The sequence below is a fragment of the Pseudophryne corroboree genome, chromosome 8 (assembly GCF_028390025.1).
Source record: "Pseudophryne corroboree isolate aPseCor3 chromosome 8, aPseCor3.hap2, whole genome shotgun sequence".
Lineage (NCBI taxonomy): Eukaryota > Metazoa > Chordata > Amphibia > Anura > Myobatrachidae > Pseudophryne > Pseudophryne corroboree.
This window is the reverse complement of record NC_086451.1, coordinates 137,848,885-137,868,687: the sequence shown is the minus strand read 5'-3', so window position 1 is coordinate 137,868,687 and position 19,803 is coordinate 137,848,885. Positions and strand designations below refer to the sequence as shown.

The window sequence follows — 19,803 nt, the reverse complement described above, 5'->3', positions numbered from 1 at the left end:
CCCGTAAGGGTGTAAATAGACTTCAAGCAACCTTCCACACGTTTATCAGTCGGTTCCTTCAGCGAGGCGACGGTGGTGACAGGCAGAGTAGATGACATCACAAGACGGGCTACATGCGAGTCCACTGGTGGCGGGGTTTCCCACTTGTTACTCAACTCCGCAGAAATAGGATAACGAGCTAGCATCTTTTAGACAGGGAAAATGTATTTCCTGGAGAAGACCAGGATTCTTGACGTATGTCAATTAAATGGTCAGAATGTGGTTAAACTAATTTAGTAACCTTCTGACGTTTGAACTTATCAGGTTTCTTAGACGTGTCAGGAGGGACGTCGTCGTCATTATCAATTTGAAGAATCAGCTTGATAGCCTCCACCAGGTCAGCGACATCAACTTGTGTTGTAGAATCATCATCAGTAGCAGCAGTATCAGCGTCTGATGGATCAGTACATTCCCCATCCAAATCGGAAGACTCATCCAAAATATTAGTAGGATTGTGAGGAAGAATTGGCCCGCTTAGATGACCCTTTGGTCCCAGTAGGGCGAGGGTTAGGTTTTTGTTTAACCAAGGACTGATTTAATTGCTGTAACTGGGTTGAGTATCAGCCCATGGTGGATTAACTATAGGGACAATATGTGGCTGTAATGGCACAGGAGGTCCCACAGCGGGCGTAAGATGTGTTACAAGCGTAGTCAGCATTTTGGAAAATGCAGCCCAAGGTGGGTCTTGATGTGCCACAGGTGCTGTGGGCTGACCAGGGGGGGTAGAACAAACACTACCTGAACCCTCAGCAGAAATCTTTTCCTCAGATAAATCCGTGACGTCAGCACTGCATGATGCAGGAGCGTCTGCGGATTTCCCGCCCTGTGCAGCAGACATTATTGGGAATGTAGCCGTAGGATGTAACAGTACAATATAGCCAGACAAACAATACCCAACAAAAAACCCCTGTGTTATGTGACCGCAAATTCACAGCACAACATAGGATTTAAGCGGTATCAAGTGACTGAAACACACAGTGAAAAATACTAAACAGTATATCCTGTGGAACACTATATAGTATATGGGCCCCTGATGCACTTCGTTGTCAGGGTACAGACTATAGCGATAGCAATATTTGTGATACAAAGAAAAGAATTCACACAGCAGCTATAGGCGCACACAGTCACAGGTACAATGCAGAAATTATCACATATAATCAATAAAACTGCCCTGAACTAGTAATACTACATATAGCTATGTATGTATGCAGATATAACAATGCACAGTAAACACTGGATGTATATCACAGAATACTTGTACTACATATGCAAATAGAGTTCACTTGTTCTTAACTAACGCGGTCTAAATGACATGTAGACTACTTAAATGTCCTGTAAATGCACAGTGCTGATGAGGCAGGTGGCTTTACAGAGGAGACCGTGCCCAGCAGTCCCAGGATCAGCGCAGCTCTGTGAAATGGCGCCCAAACGCTGACAGGAAGTGAGGGAGAGAGAGAGAGAGAGAGAGAGAGAGAGAGAGAGAGAGAGAGAGAGAGAGAGAGAGAGAGAGAGAGAGAGAGATGCAGCTCCAGGGCGGGAACACCTGCTGTTGATGGCGTCTGGAGCTGGGGGTGGGGGGGGGGGAAGGGGGTGGACTACAGGTCAGCACCTTATCCCCTTCTGCTGGACTTCACCACTGGGTACTATGGAGCCTATGTTAAACGGATTTTAGTGCTCCCTGCCCTGGTGGATCTAATGGGGTCCCTGCACGGCCACAGTGTCTACGCCAGCGGTGCGGCCCATCTCCTGGGACCGCCACCGGATTTCAATTTCGGCGGGTCCCAGCTAGGGGACCCTCTTACCTCCTCCCTGAAGTGCGGCCACGCGATCCAGGAGAGCAGCAGCGGAGATGTGTGCCTTAAGGGAACCCGGAGACCCTCCGCTGCAAGTACCCGGCAACCAGGGAGCGGGAGCGCCGCTGAGGGAGGTGATGGAGCCGCAGCACATTATGTCAGACTGACATGCCTGTGCTGCAGCCCTTGAAGTCTTCTTTTTTCTTTAAAAAAGTACCACTGCAGGCACCGACTTACAAACTGAGCTCCAGTGCACGAAGGCGGGGCTATAGAGGAGGCGGTGCAGTGCATCCTGGGAACAGTCAAAGTTTTAGCCTGTTGGTGCCTCGGATTAAGATCCAACTCTACAGCCCAATGTTATTCCCTGTGGAAAACCAGTGTACCCCGCTGCAGAAAAGTAATTTCAATTGTGTAAACCTCATGAGACATTTTACATAGAAGAGTTGGAATCTCAGATGTCACTAGAAGAGAAATGCAACTAACAACATGGACCCGGCACAAATAACTAGAATACCTTTTCATGGTCCTGTGGGGTAATCTGGTTCTGCCCGGGACTAAAACCACCCTGCTGGGAAGATGCAGGAACACCGGGAACCTAGGGAAAAGAAAGAATTCAAATATATAAATGATTAGTGTTGAAACCATTAAACAAGAAGCAGAGTCCCCGAGGGTCTTTCAACTACAAAATAAGTGCAAGGTTTCATTACATTTCTATGTACTTATCATAGCTGAAAACATTTAAGGATAAAGTTGATGTGAAGTGAAACATTGGGGTATATTCAATAAGAGTCGGGTCCATTCCGAAATGCAGTCGTCGGAATGGACCCGACAACCCGTATTCAAAGAGCGGCCAAATCCGACTGTCGGATTTGGCCATTCCTGTTGCACTGTCCTGCTGCTGTCAGGGGCTGCCGAGTGCGCTGACAGCGGCAGCAGGGGGAGCTGTCAGCAGGGGGTTGATATGTCAGCGGCTGCCGTGGGAAGACGTCTGCGAGGCCGGAGGGGGATGGGGGGGGTGGAGCAGCGGAGGAGACTGAGCAGAAGAGAGGAGGAGACGGAGCTGAAGAGGAGGAGGAGACGGGGGGAAGAGGCTGGGTGAGCAGCGGATGCAGCAGCGTAACTGGAGGCTTACAGCAGCGTCCACCGGGCTCTAGCAAGCGGGATCTTGCTTGCTGGAGCCCCATCCTCCTGCTACGGCCAGGACTTCGCTGTCGGAGCCGGGTGGACGCTGGGTTCCGCAGAAAACAACATCAAAAAAAAAAAAAAAAAGTATAAAAACTCATATAAAAACCTTTTCATGTGTCGACCATTTGTCCATGTCGACCAATAGTGGTCGACCTAATGACTGTCGACCATAACACGGTCGACCATTCATACCGGAATCGGTTAGAGGAGAGGAGTTTCCGCACATTGAGGCGAAAAGGTTTTTTCACAGTAAGGACAATACGTGTTTGGAATTCCCTGCCTCAGAGAGTAGTAATGGCGGACTCAGTCAACACCTTTAGGAATGGGTTAGATAAATTCCTATTGGATAAAGATATTCAGGGTTATGGTGCGTAGGCACGCATTATAGTTAATATAACTAGTCCTAACATAAAAATAACTAGTCCTATAATAAGACTGCATAGGAGACCACAAATAGGTTGAACTCGATGGACAACTGTCTTTTTTCAACTTAGTTACTATGTATGTTACAGATGTGTCCTCATACATATCTTTGCTGCAGTCACGCCAAATAGCCCCCCTTGGCATGCAAGTCTCTGTTAGTGTTGGGCGTCTTTTTTGTTGAAATTGCGACTCTTTGAATCTGCATACGAAGTAATACGATGCAGCAGCCGTGTTTTTTTTTCCATGCAAAGTTCCATCATATTCAGACAATGTCGCACACAAACATGCAAGTGATGCATATCAAATTAATCAGCAGCATCTCCTGGTGCTTTGTAGTCACATTCTGTAGTGACCAAAGGGCCCTACACATTGGCCGATCCGCCGCCAAGCTGCGCAACGGCAGATACGGCCGACCCGGCGGTGGAGGGGCAGTGACGGGGGAAGTGAAGTTTCTTCACTCCCCTCGTCACCCGGCTGCATTGAAGTGCAGGCAAATATGGACGAGATCGTCCATATTGGCCTGCATGTACAGCCAACGGGGGACCAGCGATGAACGAGCGTGGGGCAGCGCATAGTTCATCGCTGGAGCCTCTACATTGCACGATATGAACGGGATCTCGTTCATTAATGAACGAGATCGTTCATATCGTGCAGTGATGTCAGCCAGTGTGTAGAGCCTATAAGATGCACTTTTGGGGGGACAAAAAAAAACTCAGACATCTGATACTAGAGAAGTTGCAGGCATCTACCGCTGCGTGGACTACTAATGCTAGATGTATGAGGACATATCTGTAGCACATTATTCCATGCTCTGTAACTTTCAGACCTGGCCATACCCCACCAGTGATATAATGAGGTCAGAAGTCATTAATCTATCTGCACAAACTGCAAAAGCAGTGAAAAACAAAATGCGTAATTAATGTTGAAAAAGAATGTGTTATCAATATTGGAAAAAAATTAAAGGTGGAACGCAATGGACAGTTTTCAATATTGTACAAGAAGATGAACTCTAATCAATCACATAATTTAACAGACAGTGCAAGCAGTAACAGTATGGTAATGTAATCAAAGTCACACGTGTAAGTGAATGATGGAAACTGAGAATTAAGAATTAGTGGCACAAATTTAAAGCAATGAGTAACCGGATTTCCTTCTACATATACATAATTATGTTTTCACTGCCAACTAATAATGATAATAGGAATTTGATACCTACCGATAATTCCTTTGCTCGTAGTCGATACTGGGGTTCTGTACTTTAGTACCATGGGGTAGAGATCGGGTCCACTGGAGCCTGGTACTTTAAAACTTTAGTGTGTGTATGTGTGTGCTGGCTCCCCCCCCTTTATGCCACTCCTACCAGACTCAGTCTAGGAAAACTGTGCCCGAGGAGACGGACATACCACGAGAAATACATACAAACAGCGATGAGGCAACAAGCCAACACAACCATAAACTGAAAGGAGGGCGCTAACCAGAACACAGGATAGCAACACCAACCTAACCAGGATAGCACAGATATCACAACAACAGAAAGGGACCGCAACGGCGGGCCAACCAAATACTTACTCAGGTAAGCAGGAATCGAAGCACTGAGGCGGGCGCTCAGTATCCGCTATGGACTAGGAGAAAAGGAATTACCAGTAGGTATCAAATTCTTATTTTCATTAACATCCTAGTGGATACTGGGGTTCCGTACTTTAGTACCATGGGGAAGTCCCAAAGCTCCCAAACGAGTGGGGGGAGTGCTGAGACCCCTGTAAAACCGCCTGACCAAACTGAAGGTCATCTTTGGCCAAGGTGTTGAACTGACAGAATATCACAAAAGTGTTCGAACCAGACAAAGTAGCAGCTCTGCACAACTGCAAGGCTGAGACACCCCGGGCAGCCGCTGAAGAAGATCCCACAGACCTCGTCGAGTGGGCCTGAATAGACGTCGGCAAAGGCAGAGCCGTCGAAGTATAGGCCTGTTGAATGGTCAACCTGAGCTACGAGCAATGGATTGTTTGGAAGCCGAATGAACAATCTTGGTAGCATCATAAAGGACAAACAGCGAATCAGATTTCCGATGACGAGCCATCCTCTTAGCATAAATCTACAGAGCCCTCACTACATCCAGGACTCTGGCCCAATGGAAGCATCAGACAACACTGGAACCACAATATGTTGGTTGACATGAAAAGCTGAAACCACTTTTGGCAAAAACAGAGGACGGGTCCTCAGTTCCGCCCTGTCTTCATGAAAAACCAATTAAGGGCTCTAACAGGATAAGGCCCCTAATTCAGAGACACGTTGTGTAGACGCCAATGCTAAAAGCATCACCATTTTCCAGCTGAAAATTTTTTAACTCCACCCTTTGCAATGGTTCAAACCAGTCCGATTTAAGAAAGGACAGAACCACATTGAGATCTCACGGAGCCGTGGGAGGCACGAACGGCGGCTGCATATGAAGCACTGCTTTTAAGAAAGTTTGTACAGGTTGAGTATCCCTTATCCAAAATGCTTGGGACCAGAGGTATTTTGGATATCGGATTATTCCGTATTTTGGAATAATTGCATACCATAATGAGATATCATAGTGATGGGACTTAAATATAAGTACAGAATGCATTTATGTTACATATACACCTTATACACACAGCCTGAAGGTCATTTTAGCCAATATTTTTTTATAACTTTGTACATTAAACAAAGTATGTGTACACTGACAATTCAGTTATGTTTCATATACACCTTATACACACAGCCTGAAGGTCATTTAATACAATATTTTTAATAACTTTGTGTATTAAACAAAGATTCTGTACATTGAGTCATCAAAAAACAAAGGTTTCACTATCTCACTCTCACTTAAAAAAGTCCGTATTTCGGAATATTTGGATATGGGATACTCAACCTGTACTTCCGGCAACATGGCAAGTTGTTTCTGGATGAAAATAGAGAGCGCCGAAATCTGGACTTTGATGGAGCCCAAACGTAGGCCCATATCTACTCCCGCTTGCAGGAAAAGTAGAAAACGACCGATTCTAAATTCCACGGGAGACACCTTTCTACTTTCACACCAGGAAACATACTTTTTCCTGATACGATGATAATGTTCTGATGTCACCATCTTCCTGGCTTGGACCATGGTGGAAATAACCCGGGAGGGAAGACCTTTTCTTGCTAGAATCTCCCTCACACATTCCAAGCCGTCAAACGTAGCGGCTGTAAGTCTGGATAGACGAATGGACCGTGTTCAAGAAGATCCTATTGGAGCGGTAGAGGCCAAGGATTCTCCGGATCCATGGTTAGGAGGTCCGAGTACCACGCCTGTCGAGGCAAATCGGCGGCAATTAGAATTGCTTGAACGCTTTCCCTTCTTAGTCTTTTTAGAACCCTTGGGATTAGTGGTAGAGGAGGGAACAGGTACACAAACTGGTACGTCCAAGGCGTCGTCAGCGCGTCCACTGCTACAGCCTGCGGATCCCTCGTTCTGGAACAGTAACAGCATAGCTTCTTGTTGAGACAAAAAGCTATCAGGTCTATTAGGTGGTAAATTAGCTGTTAAAACACCTGGGGATGTAGGCCCCAATTCCCCTGGATGGAGGTCGTGTATGCTGAGGAAGTCCGCTACCCAGTTGTCCACTCCTGGAATGAAGATGGCTGAGATGGCCCTTGCGTTGGCCTCTGCCCAGAGGAGGATTTTTGACACTTCTTGCATCGCTGCTCTGCTTCTTGTTCCATCTGGTCGGTTTATGTACGCCACCGCCATGGCATTGTTCGATTGAACCTGGACTGACCGATCCCTCAGGATATGGGAACCTTGCAGAAGGGCATTGTAAATTGCCCTGAGTTTCAGAATGTTTATCGGCAGAGTAGACTCTTGACTTGACCATATCCCCTGAAACTGGGCCCCTTGGATCACAGCCCCCCAACCCCAGAGGCTGGCATCCATTGTCAGTAGAATTCATGAATGGATATTGAAATTCCTGCCTTCTACCAGGTGAGGAAATTGTAGCCACCATAATAGAGAAATCTGGGCTTACGGAGATCAGGTCACTTCCCGATGCATGTGAAGGTGAGACCTGGACCATTTGTCCAGCAGATCCAGCTGAAACGGGCAGATATGAAATCTGCCGTATTGGATTGCCTCGTAAGCAGCCACCATCTTGCCCAGCAAACGTATGTAAAAAGATGTACAGACACCATGCGAGGACGGAGCACTGAGCACACCAAAGCCTGGATAGCCAAGGCCTTGTCCATTGGAAGAAACACCTTTTGAGACACTGTATCCACTATCATTCCCAGGAATTGGAGACGTTGGGTCGGTTCCAGGTGAGATTTCTGGAAGTAAGCAGAGGAGTCATCAGATTGATGCTGTGCAATAGATGTTCCCTGGACATAGCCTTTATCAGGTGATGGTCCAAGCAGGGGACTATGTTGACACCCATCCTGCGCAGTTGCATCATCATCTCTGCCATGACTTTGGTGAAGACCCTCGGAGCTGTGGATAGGCCAAACGGCAAGGCCTGAAACTGGAAATGGTCGTCCAAGATGGTGAACCTGAGGTAAGCCTGATGAAGGGGCCACATGGGAATGTGTAGGTAAGCCTCCTTAACATCTAGGGATACCAAGAATTCCCCCTGCTCCATACCGGACACCACTGCCCGCAGGTATTCCATCTTGAATTTGAACACCGGCAGATACGGGTTTAGGGACTCCAGGTTTGATGGGTCACACCGAACCGCCCAGTTTTGGAACAAAAAAAAAAGACTGGAGTAAATAGACGTTATGGTAAGAACTTACCGTTGATAACGTAATTTCTCTTATGTCCACAGGTATCCACAGGATAACATTGGGATATGCCGGAGCGACAGTGGAAATGGCACCAAACGGTCACGAGCTTTCTGGCCTCCCAGGATGCATCGGGGCTTCACCATATAATCCCGCCCACTGACTCAGTCAAATCAGTTCTTTCCACAGCGATTAGGCAGGAGCATCAGGTAGAAACCTATTTAGGCGATAAGAACACACATGCACACCCTTCCATACAAGAGGGAAGAGGTTTAGTGATTGTCAAGATCCTCAAATCAGGTGCGTCCGGGTGGGACCCCTGTGGATACCTGTGGACACAAGAGAAATTACGTTGTCAACAGTAAGTTCTTACCATAATGTCTATTTCTCTGGCTAGGTCCACAGGTTATCCACAGGATAACATTGGGATTCCCAAAGCCAGTTTTAGTATTGGGGACGCTCCTGATTACACAGGAGGACCTTTCGCCCGAAGTCTGCGTCATGAGAGGCAAAAGTATCCAAGGCATAATGTCTGATGAATGTGTTTATGGAAGACCATGTGGCTGCCTTACAAATCTGATTTGCTGAAGCACCCTGTTGTGCTGCCCATGAAGGACCTACCTTACGTGTACAGTGAGCAGAGACATTAGCCGGAGTAGGGAGATCTGCATGAGAATAAGCTTCTGATATTACCACTCGGAGCCATCTTGCCAGCGTCTGTTTACTAGCAGGCCATCCTCTTCTATGAAATCCGTACAGGATGAAGAGAGAGTCTGTTTTTCTGATGGCACTAGTACGATCTATGTAGATTCTTAATGCTCGGACTACGCCCAGCGACGCTTCTCCCGCAGAAAGTCCCGATACCTGAAAAGCTGGGACTACAATCTCTTCATTAAAGTGAAACTTTGAAACCACCTTCGGAAGATAACCAGATCTAGTTCTGAGAACTGCTCTACCTGGAAAAAAAAACTTAGGAAAGGAGACTTACATGATAACGCTCCTGAATCTGACACTCTTCTGGCTGACGCCATTGCCAGTAGAAAAAGTACTTTAGCCGTTAACCATTTAAGATCTGCTCTCTTAAGTGGTTCAAACAGAAGTCCCTGAAGGAATCTAAGAACTAGATTCAAATCCCAGGGAGCTGCAGGAGGAACAAACGGAGGTGGAATATGTACAACTCCCTGAAAGAACTCTCAAGGAAGCTACTTTCAAACCTTTATCCAATCCCGCTTGAAGGAAATCCAAAATCCTGGATAGTTTAAAAGATCTTGGATTCAAACTTTTTTTCAGTACACCAATGAATATAGGCTTGCCATATTCGATGATAAACACGAGCTGAAGAAGGTTTTCTTGCTCTAAGCATAGTTTGGATTACTTGTTTTGAAAATCCTCTAGCTTCTAAGATAGAAGTTTCAACAGCCACGCCATCAAACACAGACAATCCAGCTGGCTGTGACAACAAGGACCCTGCATTAGCAGATCTGGACGTTGAGGGAGCAGTAGTGGTGCTTCCACGGACATTCTCAGTAGATCCGTGTACCAATTCCTTCTTGGCCAAGCTGGAGCTATTAGAATTATGGCTCCCTTTGCTTGCTTTATTTTCCTCACTACTCTGGGTAACAGATATTGGAGGGAACAGATATGGCAGATGAAACTTCCATTTTACTGACAGTGCGTCTACAAGGAACGCTCCAGGATCCTTTGTTCTTGATCCGTACCTCGGAACTTTGTTGTTTAGAAGACAAGACGCCATGAGATCTATCTCCGATAGAACCCATCTGTTCACTATTATCTGAAACACTTCTGGGTGTAATGCCCATTCTGTTTCCTGAATGGTGTGTCAACTGAGAAAATCCGCTTCCCAGTTCAGTACGCCTGGGACAAACACTACTACCAATGCTGGGAGATGGAGTTCTACCCATCTTAGAATGGGAGTTACTTTCTCCATCAGTCTCTTGCTGCGAGTTCCTCCTTGATGATTGAGGTACGCTACTGCTGTCGCATTGTCTGAGCGAAGCTGGACCGGTCTTCCTTGCAGACTGTCCTTTGCCTGAACTAGAGCCATATAAATGGCCCTTATTTCCAACAGATTTATTGGCAGGCGACTTTCCCTTGCGGTCCATCTTCCCTGGAACCAAAGGCTTCCAAGTACCGCACCCCAGTCTTGCAAACTGGCATCTGTTGTCAGGACTTGCCATTCTTTTATCCAAAAGGGTCTCCCCTTGTTTAAATGGTCTGTCTGTAGCCACCACGCTAGAGACCTTTTTACGTTTACTGGAAACTTTATCATCTGCTTTTTTATCGTCTGATGATTTCCGTTCCATTTGGTCAGAATAAGGTGCTGTAATGATCTGGAGTGGAATTGCGCATATTCCACCATGTCGAAGGTTGATACCATCAGACCCAACAATCGCATTGCTGCATGGACCGACATCGCCTGGGTGTGCAACGCTTCCTGAGTCATGACCTGCACCTTGACTATTTTTTGCTCTGGTAAGAAAATTTTCTATAGACCTGAATCCAATATGGCCCCCAAATGAACCATCCGCTGTGACGGATTCAGAGACGACTTTTCCCAATTTATAAGCCACCCGTGTCTCTGTAAACAAACTACTGTCTGTTGAAGATGGCTCAAAAGTAACTCCTGCGAATGTGCTAGGATTAACAGGTCGTCTAGGTATGGGAATTTCCTTATCCCCTGCTTGCGGAGATAAACTGCCATAACCACCATAATCTTGATAAACACCCTGGGTGCTGTTGCTAGCCGGAAGGGCAAGGCTTGGAACTGAAAATGTTCCTGGAGGATGGGAAACCTGAGGTAACACTGATGAGACCGTGCTATAGGCACATGTAGGTAAGCATCCTGTACATCCAGAGATACCATGTAATCTCCCGGTTCCATAGCCAACATTATGGAGCGTAATGTCTCCATGTGGAACCTTGGAATCCAAATGTATTTGTTTAACATTTTCAGATTGAGAATTGGTCGAAATGACCCATTTGGCTTCTGGATCAGAAATAGATTGGAGTAAAACCCCTGTCCCCTTTGTGATGAAGGTACTGGGACAATCACACCCGACTGCAGTAACTTTTGGACTGCTTCTTGCAGGGCATTGGCCTTCGACTATACGAGACGGGCTGGTGCAAAAAAATCTTTGAGGAGGATGCCTCCTGAATCGGAACCCATACCCCTGAGATACCACCTTCTGCACCCAAGCATCTGTCGTCGACTGTTGCCATATGTATGTAAAATGAAGGAGTCGGCCCCCAACCCTGGAATCCTCAAGGCGGAGGCCCGTCTCTTCAGGCTGATGGTTTCTGTTCAGGCTTGGAAGCTGGCTTTCTACTAGCCCATTGCTTCCTACCCCTGGCCGATCTATTGGACTGGGGTTGCTTAGACTCCTCTTTAGCTTTCGCTTTGCCATCGAAATGGCCGAAACTTTGAACCCTTGGTCTTAGGGTTATAACTAGCCGGAAATCTGACCTTCTTTGATTCTGCTTCCGATTCTAGAATAAAAAGGCAATATTTCCAACTCTTTCTTGGATTCCGCATCTGCTTTCCAGGTACGTAGCCAAACTGCTCTACGAGCAGCTACTGTCAAGGCTGAAGCTTTAGAAGCAATCGTACCCATATTAATTGCTGCTTCTTCCAAATATTGGGCGGCTTGTCTTAAACGGCTCAAATGATACTCTTGCTCCCTATTAGGAGGACAGAGGCCATTCTCTAGGTCCTCTAACCATTCGCCCATTGCCTTTGCTATCCAGGCCGAAGCCATAGCAGGTCTTACCACTGCTCCTGAGAGAGAAAATATATTTTTCAAGAAGCTATCTACCCTTTTGTCTGTGACATTATTTAGTAAGGTAGATGACCGTGGTAAAGCAGATTTATGCACAAGTCGCAGTACATGTGCATCTACTTTTGGAGGAACTTCTCTTTTCGAACAATCCACAGCTGGAAATGGATAATAAGAATCCCATCTTTTCGGAATCTTATACTTTTTACTGGGCGTCGCCCAAGACTCTTCCATCACTTCCGTCAGCTCATCTGCCGCTGGGAATTCAGTTTTAACTGTCTTTGTTCGTTTAAACACAGGTGCTTTAGACTTTGACACTGTTTTGGCTGGCTCTTTCAACGAGAGAACAGCCTTCATAGCATCAATAAGTTCAGCTACCTCCTCTGAACTAAAACTCTGCGACTGATCTTCATACGGAGTATTTAAATATACTGTATCATCATCTGTTGTATCATCTTGTGTAGTCTGCCACATAGACGCATCTGTCTTAGTCTTACCTGTCCCTTGGTTACTTGTAGAGGCTACTGGAACCAACCCGTAGGAAGGGAGCTGCATGTATGGGTTAATAGTGTAACCTAACCCCTGGGGTGGTGCTGCCGGAGTTAACCTGTCTGCTATTGAAGATAAAGTCTTTGCGAACATACTCCATGGTGGCTCTGCTGTTTGTTGAACCAAATCCTGTTTTTGACTTTGCTGAAAAGCAAAACAGTTTGCACACAACCCCTCATAAGTGACCAACTGGCCTATACCAATTAACCCTGTTTTACAAGATAAACATGTTAGGGATGTAGGAGTGCCTGATAAATTCTTCTCGTCACTTTTGCCGCTCAGACATGGTAATATTCTGTTTATGACTACACAATTTGTGACTGAAAATCACCTATATATGGATATATAGAAGTGAGATCAATCTGACCACAACCGTGCACCTGAATTCAGGGTCAGAACAGGACTGACAACATAAAAAAGTCATACACACATACTAGCAGTCACATGTTAAGGCATTAAACATTGTCATATGAGAATACAACCCCCATAACAACTTACAAGTAAGTAGGAAAATTGTACTTCTGTTTTTAACTGTTTTTTTCAAACATAACATGCAGAAACAACAGTAATATACAGGTCTCATATGCAATATGTACTAAAATTAACAATTAATACTAACAAGTAGAGAGAATTTTTAGTACTGTATACCCTTCCTCCATAGAGCGGGATACAGGGAGACTAACCACACTTCCATATCCAAACAAATACGCTCGCAAGGCGCTGAGTGGATTCAGACGCTACTGGTGTACACTGCCGTTCTGATAACTGATGCAACACACGGACGCTCACCAACGGACACGGACGCTCAGTGAAATGCCACGTGTATGCAGACGCTAAGGCCTGCGACTCGGTCCAGCAATCTCTAGTGTACACAACCGCGGCGTCTAAGCTGCGACTGAGTACCCTCGTGGTAGCGTCTGAGACGGAAGTGAGGTCATTCAGTTCATGGACGGGAGATGCGCGGAAACTGGTCATGAACTTGGGGGAGGGGCGGCCAGGAGAGCTTCTGATTCCCCCCGTTGACTTAAACTTTAAGGATCGCGGCCTCCACCTAGTCCTGGCGCCTATGATCCCTAGAGTGTAGCGCTGTCGCACCAGAGAGTGTTCGGCGCATCAACACACTGTTTGTAGTCTCGAGCAGTGTAGCTGTGTCCGGACCCCCCTAGTAAGAGGAAATCCATAGACTTACCTTCCCCCCATGCTTCGGCCACAGCCTGGTTACATCTGCTGGACCTGCTAGAACATCCGACACAGACGCCCGACACTGCGAAGGTAAGCGTTGTTGCGACCCGTGGGGAGCTGTTGGAGCGACTCTTTCTAGTATGCGTTTAAGACGCTGTTAAGAAAAGTTGCTCAAAAAACATAGTAAGACTATAAAAATAACATAATAAAAGCTTCAGGCTGCTTTATTAACAGCAGCCCTGTGATCATGGTCCGGCTCCTGCCGCACCAAACAAAAAACTGATTTGACAGAGTCAGTGGGCGGGATTATATGGTGAAGCCCCGATGAATCCTGGGAGGCCAGAAAGCTTGTGACCGTTTGGTGCCATTTCCGCTGTGGCTCCGGCATATCCCAATGTTATCCTGTAGATAAACTGTGGACCCAGCCAGAGAAAACCCCCTTTTTTGTAACGGAGGAGGTACGGGAACCACCACCCCTGTCCACAAAAGCTTTTGAATAGCCTCTTGCAAGGTAACTTTTGCAGCGAGCAAAACTGGTATGCCCGATTTGAAAAATCTGGGAGGAGGAAGTGTTTGACATTCCAGCCGGTATCCCTGGGAAATTAGATCCCTCACCCAAGGATCCTGGCAGGACTTCGCCCACACGTGGGCGAAGTGTTGAAGGAGAGCACCCACCTGAAAATCGCCTTGCTGCTGGGGCGAGCTGTCACGCGGAAGGCTTAGAGGCAAGGGATCCGGTGGTCTGGTCCAGGGATGCAGCAGTTGCAGGTTTACTGGATTTACCACGAGATCATCTCTGAGTTGTGGAGACTCCCCGGCCCCTGCCTTTGAACCTTGCCATACGAAAGGACTGCAAGGAGGGTCCTGTGTAAGAACATCTGGCAGGTGGCGCAGCCAACGGCATATAGACTTACCCACCGTTGCCTGGGAAATCCATTTATTTAATTCGTCCCCAAAGCATCACCTGCAAAGGGAAGATTTTCTACACCCTTTTTGGAATCGGCATCTGCTGACCACAATTCCTTTATAGCCTCGCTCAGAAAATATGCAGCATCCTATATGTGTTGCAACAGAGTAATGACATCATCCTGGGGCATATTGTCTAATCCATTAATATCAGACCACTTGACCATTACCCTGGAAACCCACCCACAAACTATTGTGGGGCGCTGAGCTACGCCTGCTGCCGTCTTAATTGCCTTCAGAGTGGTCTCAATTTTACGGTCAGCTGGCTCTTTTAGGGAAATGGTCCCTGGCAGCGGCAGTACCAACTTCTTACACAGTCTGGACACAGACGTATCCACCGACGGGGATGTTTTCCCATACCTTCCTGTCCTCAGCTGGGAGGAGACAGGTAGCTAAAAACCTCTGAGGAATTTTACATTTCTTATCAGGGTTTAACCATGCTTCATTGGTCAGGCAGTTTAACTCTTGACACAGGAAAAGTTGCTGAGGACTTTGGTCTAACATTAAAGTACAATTCCTCATCTGGTTCCGACTCCTGATCCGGTATGTGAAGAACCTCTCTTACCGCAAAGATGAGGGCCTCCACCCCTGGGGACAGAGAGCTATCCTCATCCATATCATCATCCACATCAGGCTTATCAGAATCAGACTGGAGCACCTGTAGCAGTGAGCGTTTATGAGAAACCAACAGAGGGGGCTGAGAAGCCTATCTGGTATCTGCTGCTTTTGCCATACAATCAATAGACTGTTTTAACACCAGTCATGCTTTTAAAATTATCCAGCCAGTTAGGTGCCTGTGAACTGTCCCCCTGAGGAGACCAGCAGCACTGTTCACACATGAGAGACACCGCTGATGAAGGGGCAGAGTTACAAGCAGCGCACACAACCATTTCCACAGACATCTCGAAACAACTGTAATATAGCGCAGCTCACTGGAAAACACCCCCACACAGACCCTAGAGAGCCCCTGGAGTGACACTGAGGAGCGGAGACCAGCACACAGAGCACAGCAGCACAGTGTGTGAAATAATGTGTACACCGGATAAAAGTGCAGCGGCGCTACCGCTGTAGTGCTCCCCTTCTGATATGACCCCCTGGAACTAGTACAGAGTCTAACAGCGTGGGTCCATGGAGGAGCAGCGTGCATGCAGCCTAGATGATCCGCAGCAGGAAATAGCGCCTTCCCACCTCTGGTCCCGCTCCGGGAAGCCCTGCCCCTTGCAATGGCGCACGGTCCCTCCCAGTATTATATAGGCCATGAGTAAATTTCACATATATAACAGCACAGACAAGCCCTAAGGGGCAGTGAGTACTGTGGGGCATGAGCCCTGAGCCAGTTTTGCCCGTGGCGGGCACAGCAGCTCGTAGCTTGTGACAGTCGTGTGACCTGCCGCCAAACTGCACCGGGGACCCGCTAACCAGGATCCCGAGTAACACTCACTGCACCGCGAGATCTTCAGTATCTGTGGGAGGGTGGCGGATAGCTGCTGGCGTGGGCACACGTACTAATGAGTTATCAGTACCTCAGAAGCTCAGTGTCCTGTCAGCTGGGATTACGAACCATTAACCCTCAGGAGGTTGGTTCGGTCCCCTCTCTAAGTCCCACGAAGCAGGCAGCCTTGTTGCCAATAAACTAAAACAAAAATTAAAGTAAACTCTCTGGAGCTCCAGAGAAACGCACCCGGCTCCTTGGGCACATTTTTCTAAACTGAGTCTGGTAGGAGGGGCATAGAGGGGAGGAGCCAGCACACACACATATACACACTAAAGGTTTTAAAGTGCCAGGCTCCAGTGGACCCGATCTATACCCCATGGTACTAAAGTACAGAACCCCAGTATCCACTAGGACGTTAGAGAAAATATAAATACTCTACAGTGTTTTGTTTTTTCAGTTTCCCATTGCTTTTAAAAGTATACATCCTTTATAGCTCCCTTACACAACAGCTGACAAACTAATGAATTGGCACTATGCTCTGTTCTCTAAATCTGTCCTCAAGTCTATATACTGTATATGATCACATTTAGAATACAGCACCAGGTTCAGCATAGCTCATTCTCCAGTTTTTTTTTCCCACTACATAAAAGTTTTTAATAGAGAATGATCTACTTTTGTCAGCACCACTAGCTTAATCATCCCAATTCATATGTGGACAATTGAACTCTTCCAAGAGAAACCATTTGCTTTTTTTTGTCGCCTTTTAATTTTGTAGCAATAATTATTTATGCAAGGGGCCTTATATCAAACCCTAGTTAGTGCTAACTTAGTGCCTTTTTCCTCATGCATAATTTACCCATACGGTCTCAATCATTAGGTCTTGAAACAGGTTTTTTACTTATAGACACGCTTCACTTTTCCCCATCATTTATACCTAACCCGCAGAAATATTAACACTATTAATTTTCAACAACTACCTATCTCACTGCAACCACTGCTCTCACCATTTTCTACATTCACATCTCCTGAGACTGCTGTATCACAACTTAACCAAACTCTAGAAACAGCACTCGAAGTGGTTTCGGCTACCCATCATACTCCACGTAGGTACTCTAAATACACAAGACACCTACAAAAACTCTCACGTAAAATAGAATGCCAGTGGCGTAAATCTCGTAGTTAAAGTGACTTTTGGGGCAGATTTATTAAGCCTGGTGAACAGATAAAGTGAAAGGTGATGACGCACCAGCCAGTCAGCTCCTAGTGTCATTTTTCAAATCCAGCCTGTAACATAGAAGTTGGAAGCTGATTGGCTGGTGTGTTATCACCTTCCACTTTATCACTTCACCAGGCTTACCAAATCTGCCCCTTTCTCACATATGTACCACTCTTATCGTAATGCTCTGGACACTGCCAAACAAACATATTTCCAATCTCTCATCAAGCCTCTAAATCAAAGCGACTTTTTAATAAATGGAAATCACTTCTTGTCCCTCACTCGCTCAACCCACCATCAGTGCGCAAGATCTTGCTTCCTAGTTCAAGGACAAGATTGATGAGATCCGAAATGAAGTGGTATGCTCTTCCACAGCCAGGAACCTGCTCAATTCCCTTCCTGAACCCTCTATTCATTTGATCCTACAAATGAAGATGAAGTATCTGCACTCTTCTCATCTGCCTACTCTACTACCTCTCCCCTTGACTCTATACCCTCACAAATTAGTAAAGCTCTGTCTGCTGTGCTCATACCAAACTTAACTAAAATCTGTAATCTCTGTCTACTGGTATCTGTTCTTCTCTGTACAAGTATGCAGTAATTACTCCCATTCTGAAAAAACAACCATCCCATCTCTTAGCGCCGATGTTCCTCCAAGCTACTTACTTGAGAGACTTGCCTACACTCGCCTCACACACTTTCTTAACTCACAGCGCTTACTGGACTCCCTTTAGTCAGGGTTTCGTGCCCAACACTCCACAGAGACAGTACTGACTAAGGTAGGGAATGATTTGGTCACTGCTAAATCTAAAGGCCATTACTCACTACTTATTCTCGGCTACTTTTGACACTGTTGACCACTCTCTTCTCAAACACAACAATCCCTAGGTCTTCAGGACACAGCCCTTTCTTGGTTCTCAAACTACTTATCTAATCGCTCCTTCAGTGTTCGTTTCTCTGATGCTACCTCTCTCAGTTGGAGTACCGCAGGGTTCAGTCTTAGGTCCTCTGCTTTTCTCTATAACAAATCTCTTGGCAAACTAATCAACTCTTTTGGATTTCAGCACCATCTGTATGCGGATGATACTCAAATCTACCTATCCTCCCCAGATTTGTCACCATCTGTATTGGGCCGTGTCACTAAATGCCTTTCTGCTATATCACCTTGGATGACATCTCATCACCTTAAATTTAATATTTCCAAAACCAAATGAATTATAATTCCACCTCCCAATAGTCTTTACCAACCTGATATCTCTATCACTGTTGATAAATCAGCAATCATCCTTACCCCACAAGCTCGCTGCCTAGGTGTTATTCCTGACTCTGAACTGCCCTTTGTTCCCCACATTCAATCTGTCTCAAGATCACGTTACATGCATCTAAGAAACATATCCAAAATACGACCATATCTTACAAGACACAGCAAAAATAGGATTTTAATTACCTACCGGTAAATCATTTTCTAGTAGTCTGTAGAGGATACTGGGGTCCATTTAGTACCATGGGGTATATACAGGTCCACCAGGAGCCATGGACACTAAGAATTTGATAGCGTGGGCTGGCTCCTCCCTCTATGCCCCTCCTACCAGATTCAATCTAGAAACTGTGCCAGAGGAGACTGACATACTTTGAGAGCAGGATAGATAAGGATAGTGGTGAGATTCCGAACCAGCACACACAAGAGGAAAGTCAAGCTAACCAAACTTGAAACAGGAACAGCGGCTGAACCAATAATGCTTAACCAAGTAACCGCGCAGGAAGAACGAAGCACTGGGCGGGCAACCAGTATCCTCTACGGACTACTAGAAAAGGATTTACCGGTAGGTAATTAAAATCCTATTTTCTCTTAAATACTAGAGGATACTGGGGTCCATTTAGTACCATGGGGATGTACAAAAGCTTCCAAACCGGGTGGGAAAGTGCTGAGGTTCCTGCAGAACTGATTGACCAAACCGAAAGTCCTCAGAGGCCAAAGTATTGAACTTTTAGAACTTGGCAAACGTGTTTGCACCTGACCAAGTAGCTGCTCGGCACAGCTGTAAAGCAGAGACACGCCGGGAAGCCGCCCAGGAAGAACCCACCGACCTAGTAGAGTGGGCCTGTACAGATTTTGGACATGGCAAATTTGCCGTGGAATAAGCATGCTGGATAGTGAGTTTGATCCAGCGTGCAATAGTCTGCTTTGAAGCAGGACACCCAATCTTATTGGGATCATAAAGAACAAACAGCGAGTCAGTCTTTCCGTGACGAGCTGTTCTTTCCACATACACCTTCAAAGCCCTCACAATATCCAAAGACTTTGAAGTAGCAAAGGTGTCGGTGACAACCGGAACCACAATAGGTTGATGTGAAACGCAGACACCACCTTAGGAAGAAATTGCTGACGAGTTCTGAGTTCAGCTCTGTCTTCATGGAAAATTAAATAGGGACTTTTATGAGACA

General features: G+C 46.3%; 1 protein-coding gene across 3 annotated transcripts in view; it reads right to left on the bottom strand.

Annotated features, from left to right (window-relative positions):
- The window catches only part of CSTF2 (cleavage stimulation factor subunit 2), a 265,759-nt gene that overhangs the window by 20,920 nt on the left and 225,036 nt on the right, over positions 1-19,803 (bottom strand). For all 3 annotated transcript variants that reach the window (XM_063936957.1, XM_063936958.1, XM_063936959.1), the window contains one exon: positions 2,347-2,427. In XM_063936957.1, the coding sequence (XP_063793027.1) occupies positions 2,347-2,427 (81 nt within the window). The remainder of the gene's footprint in view (positions 1-2,346; positions 2,428-19,803) is intronic.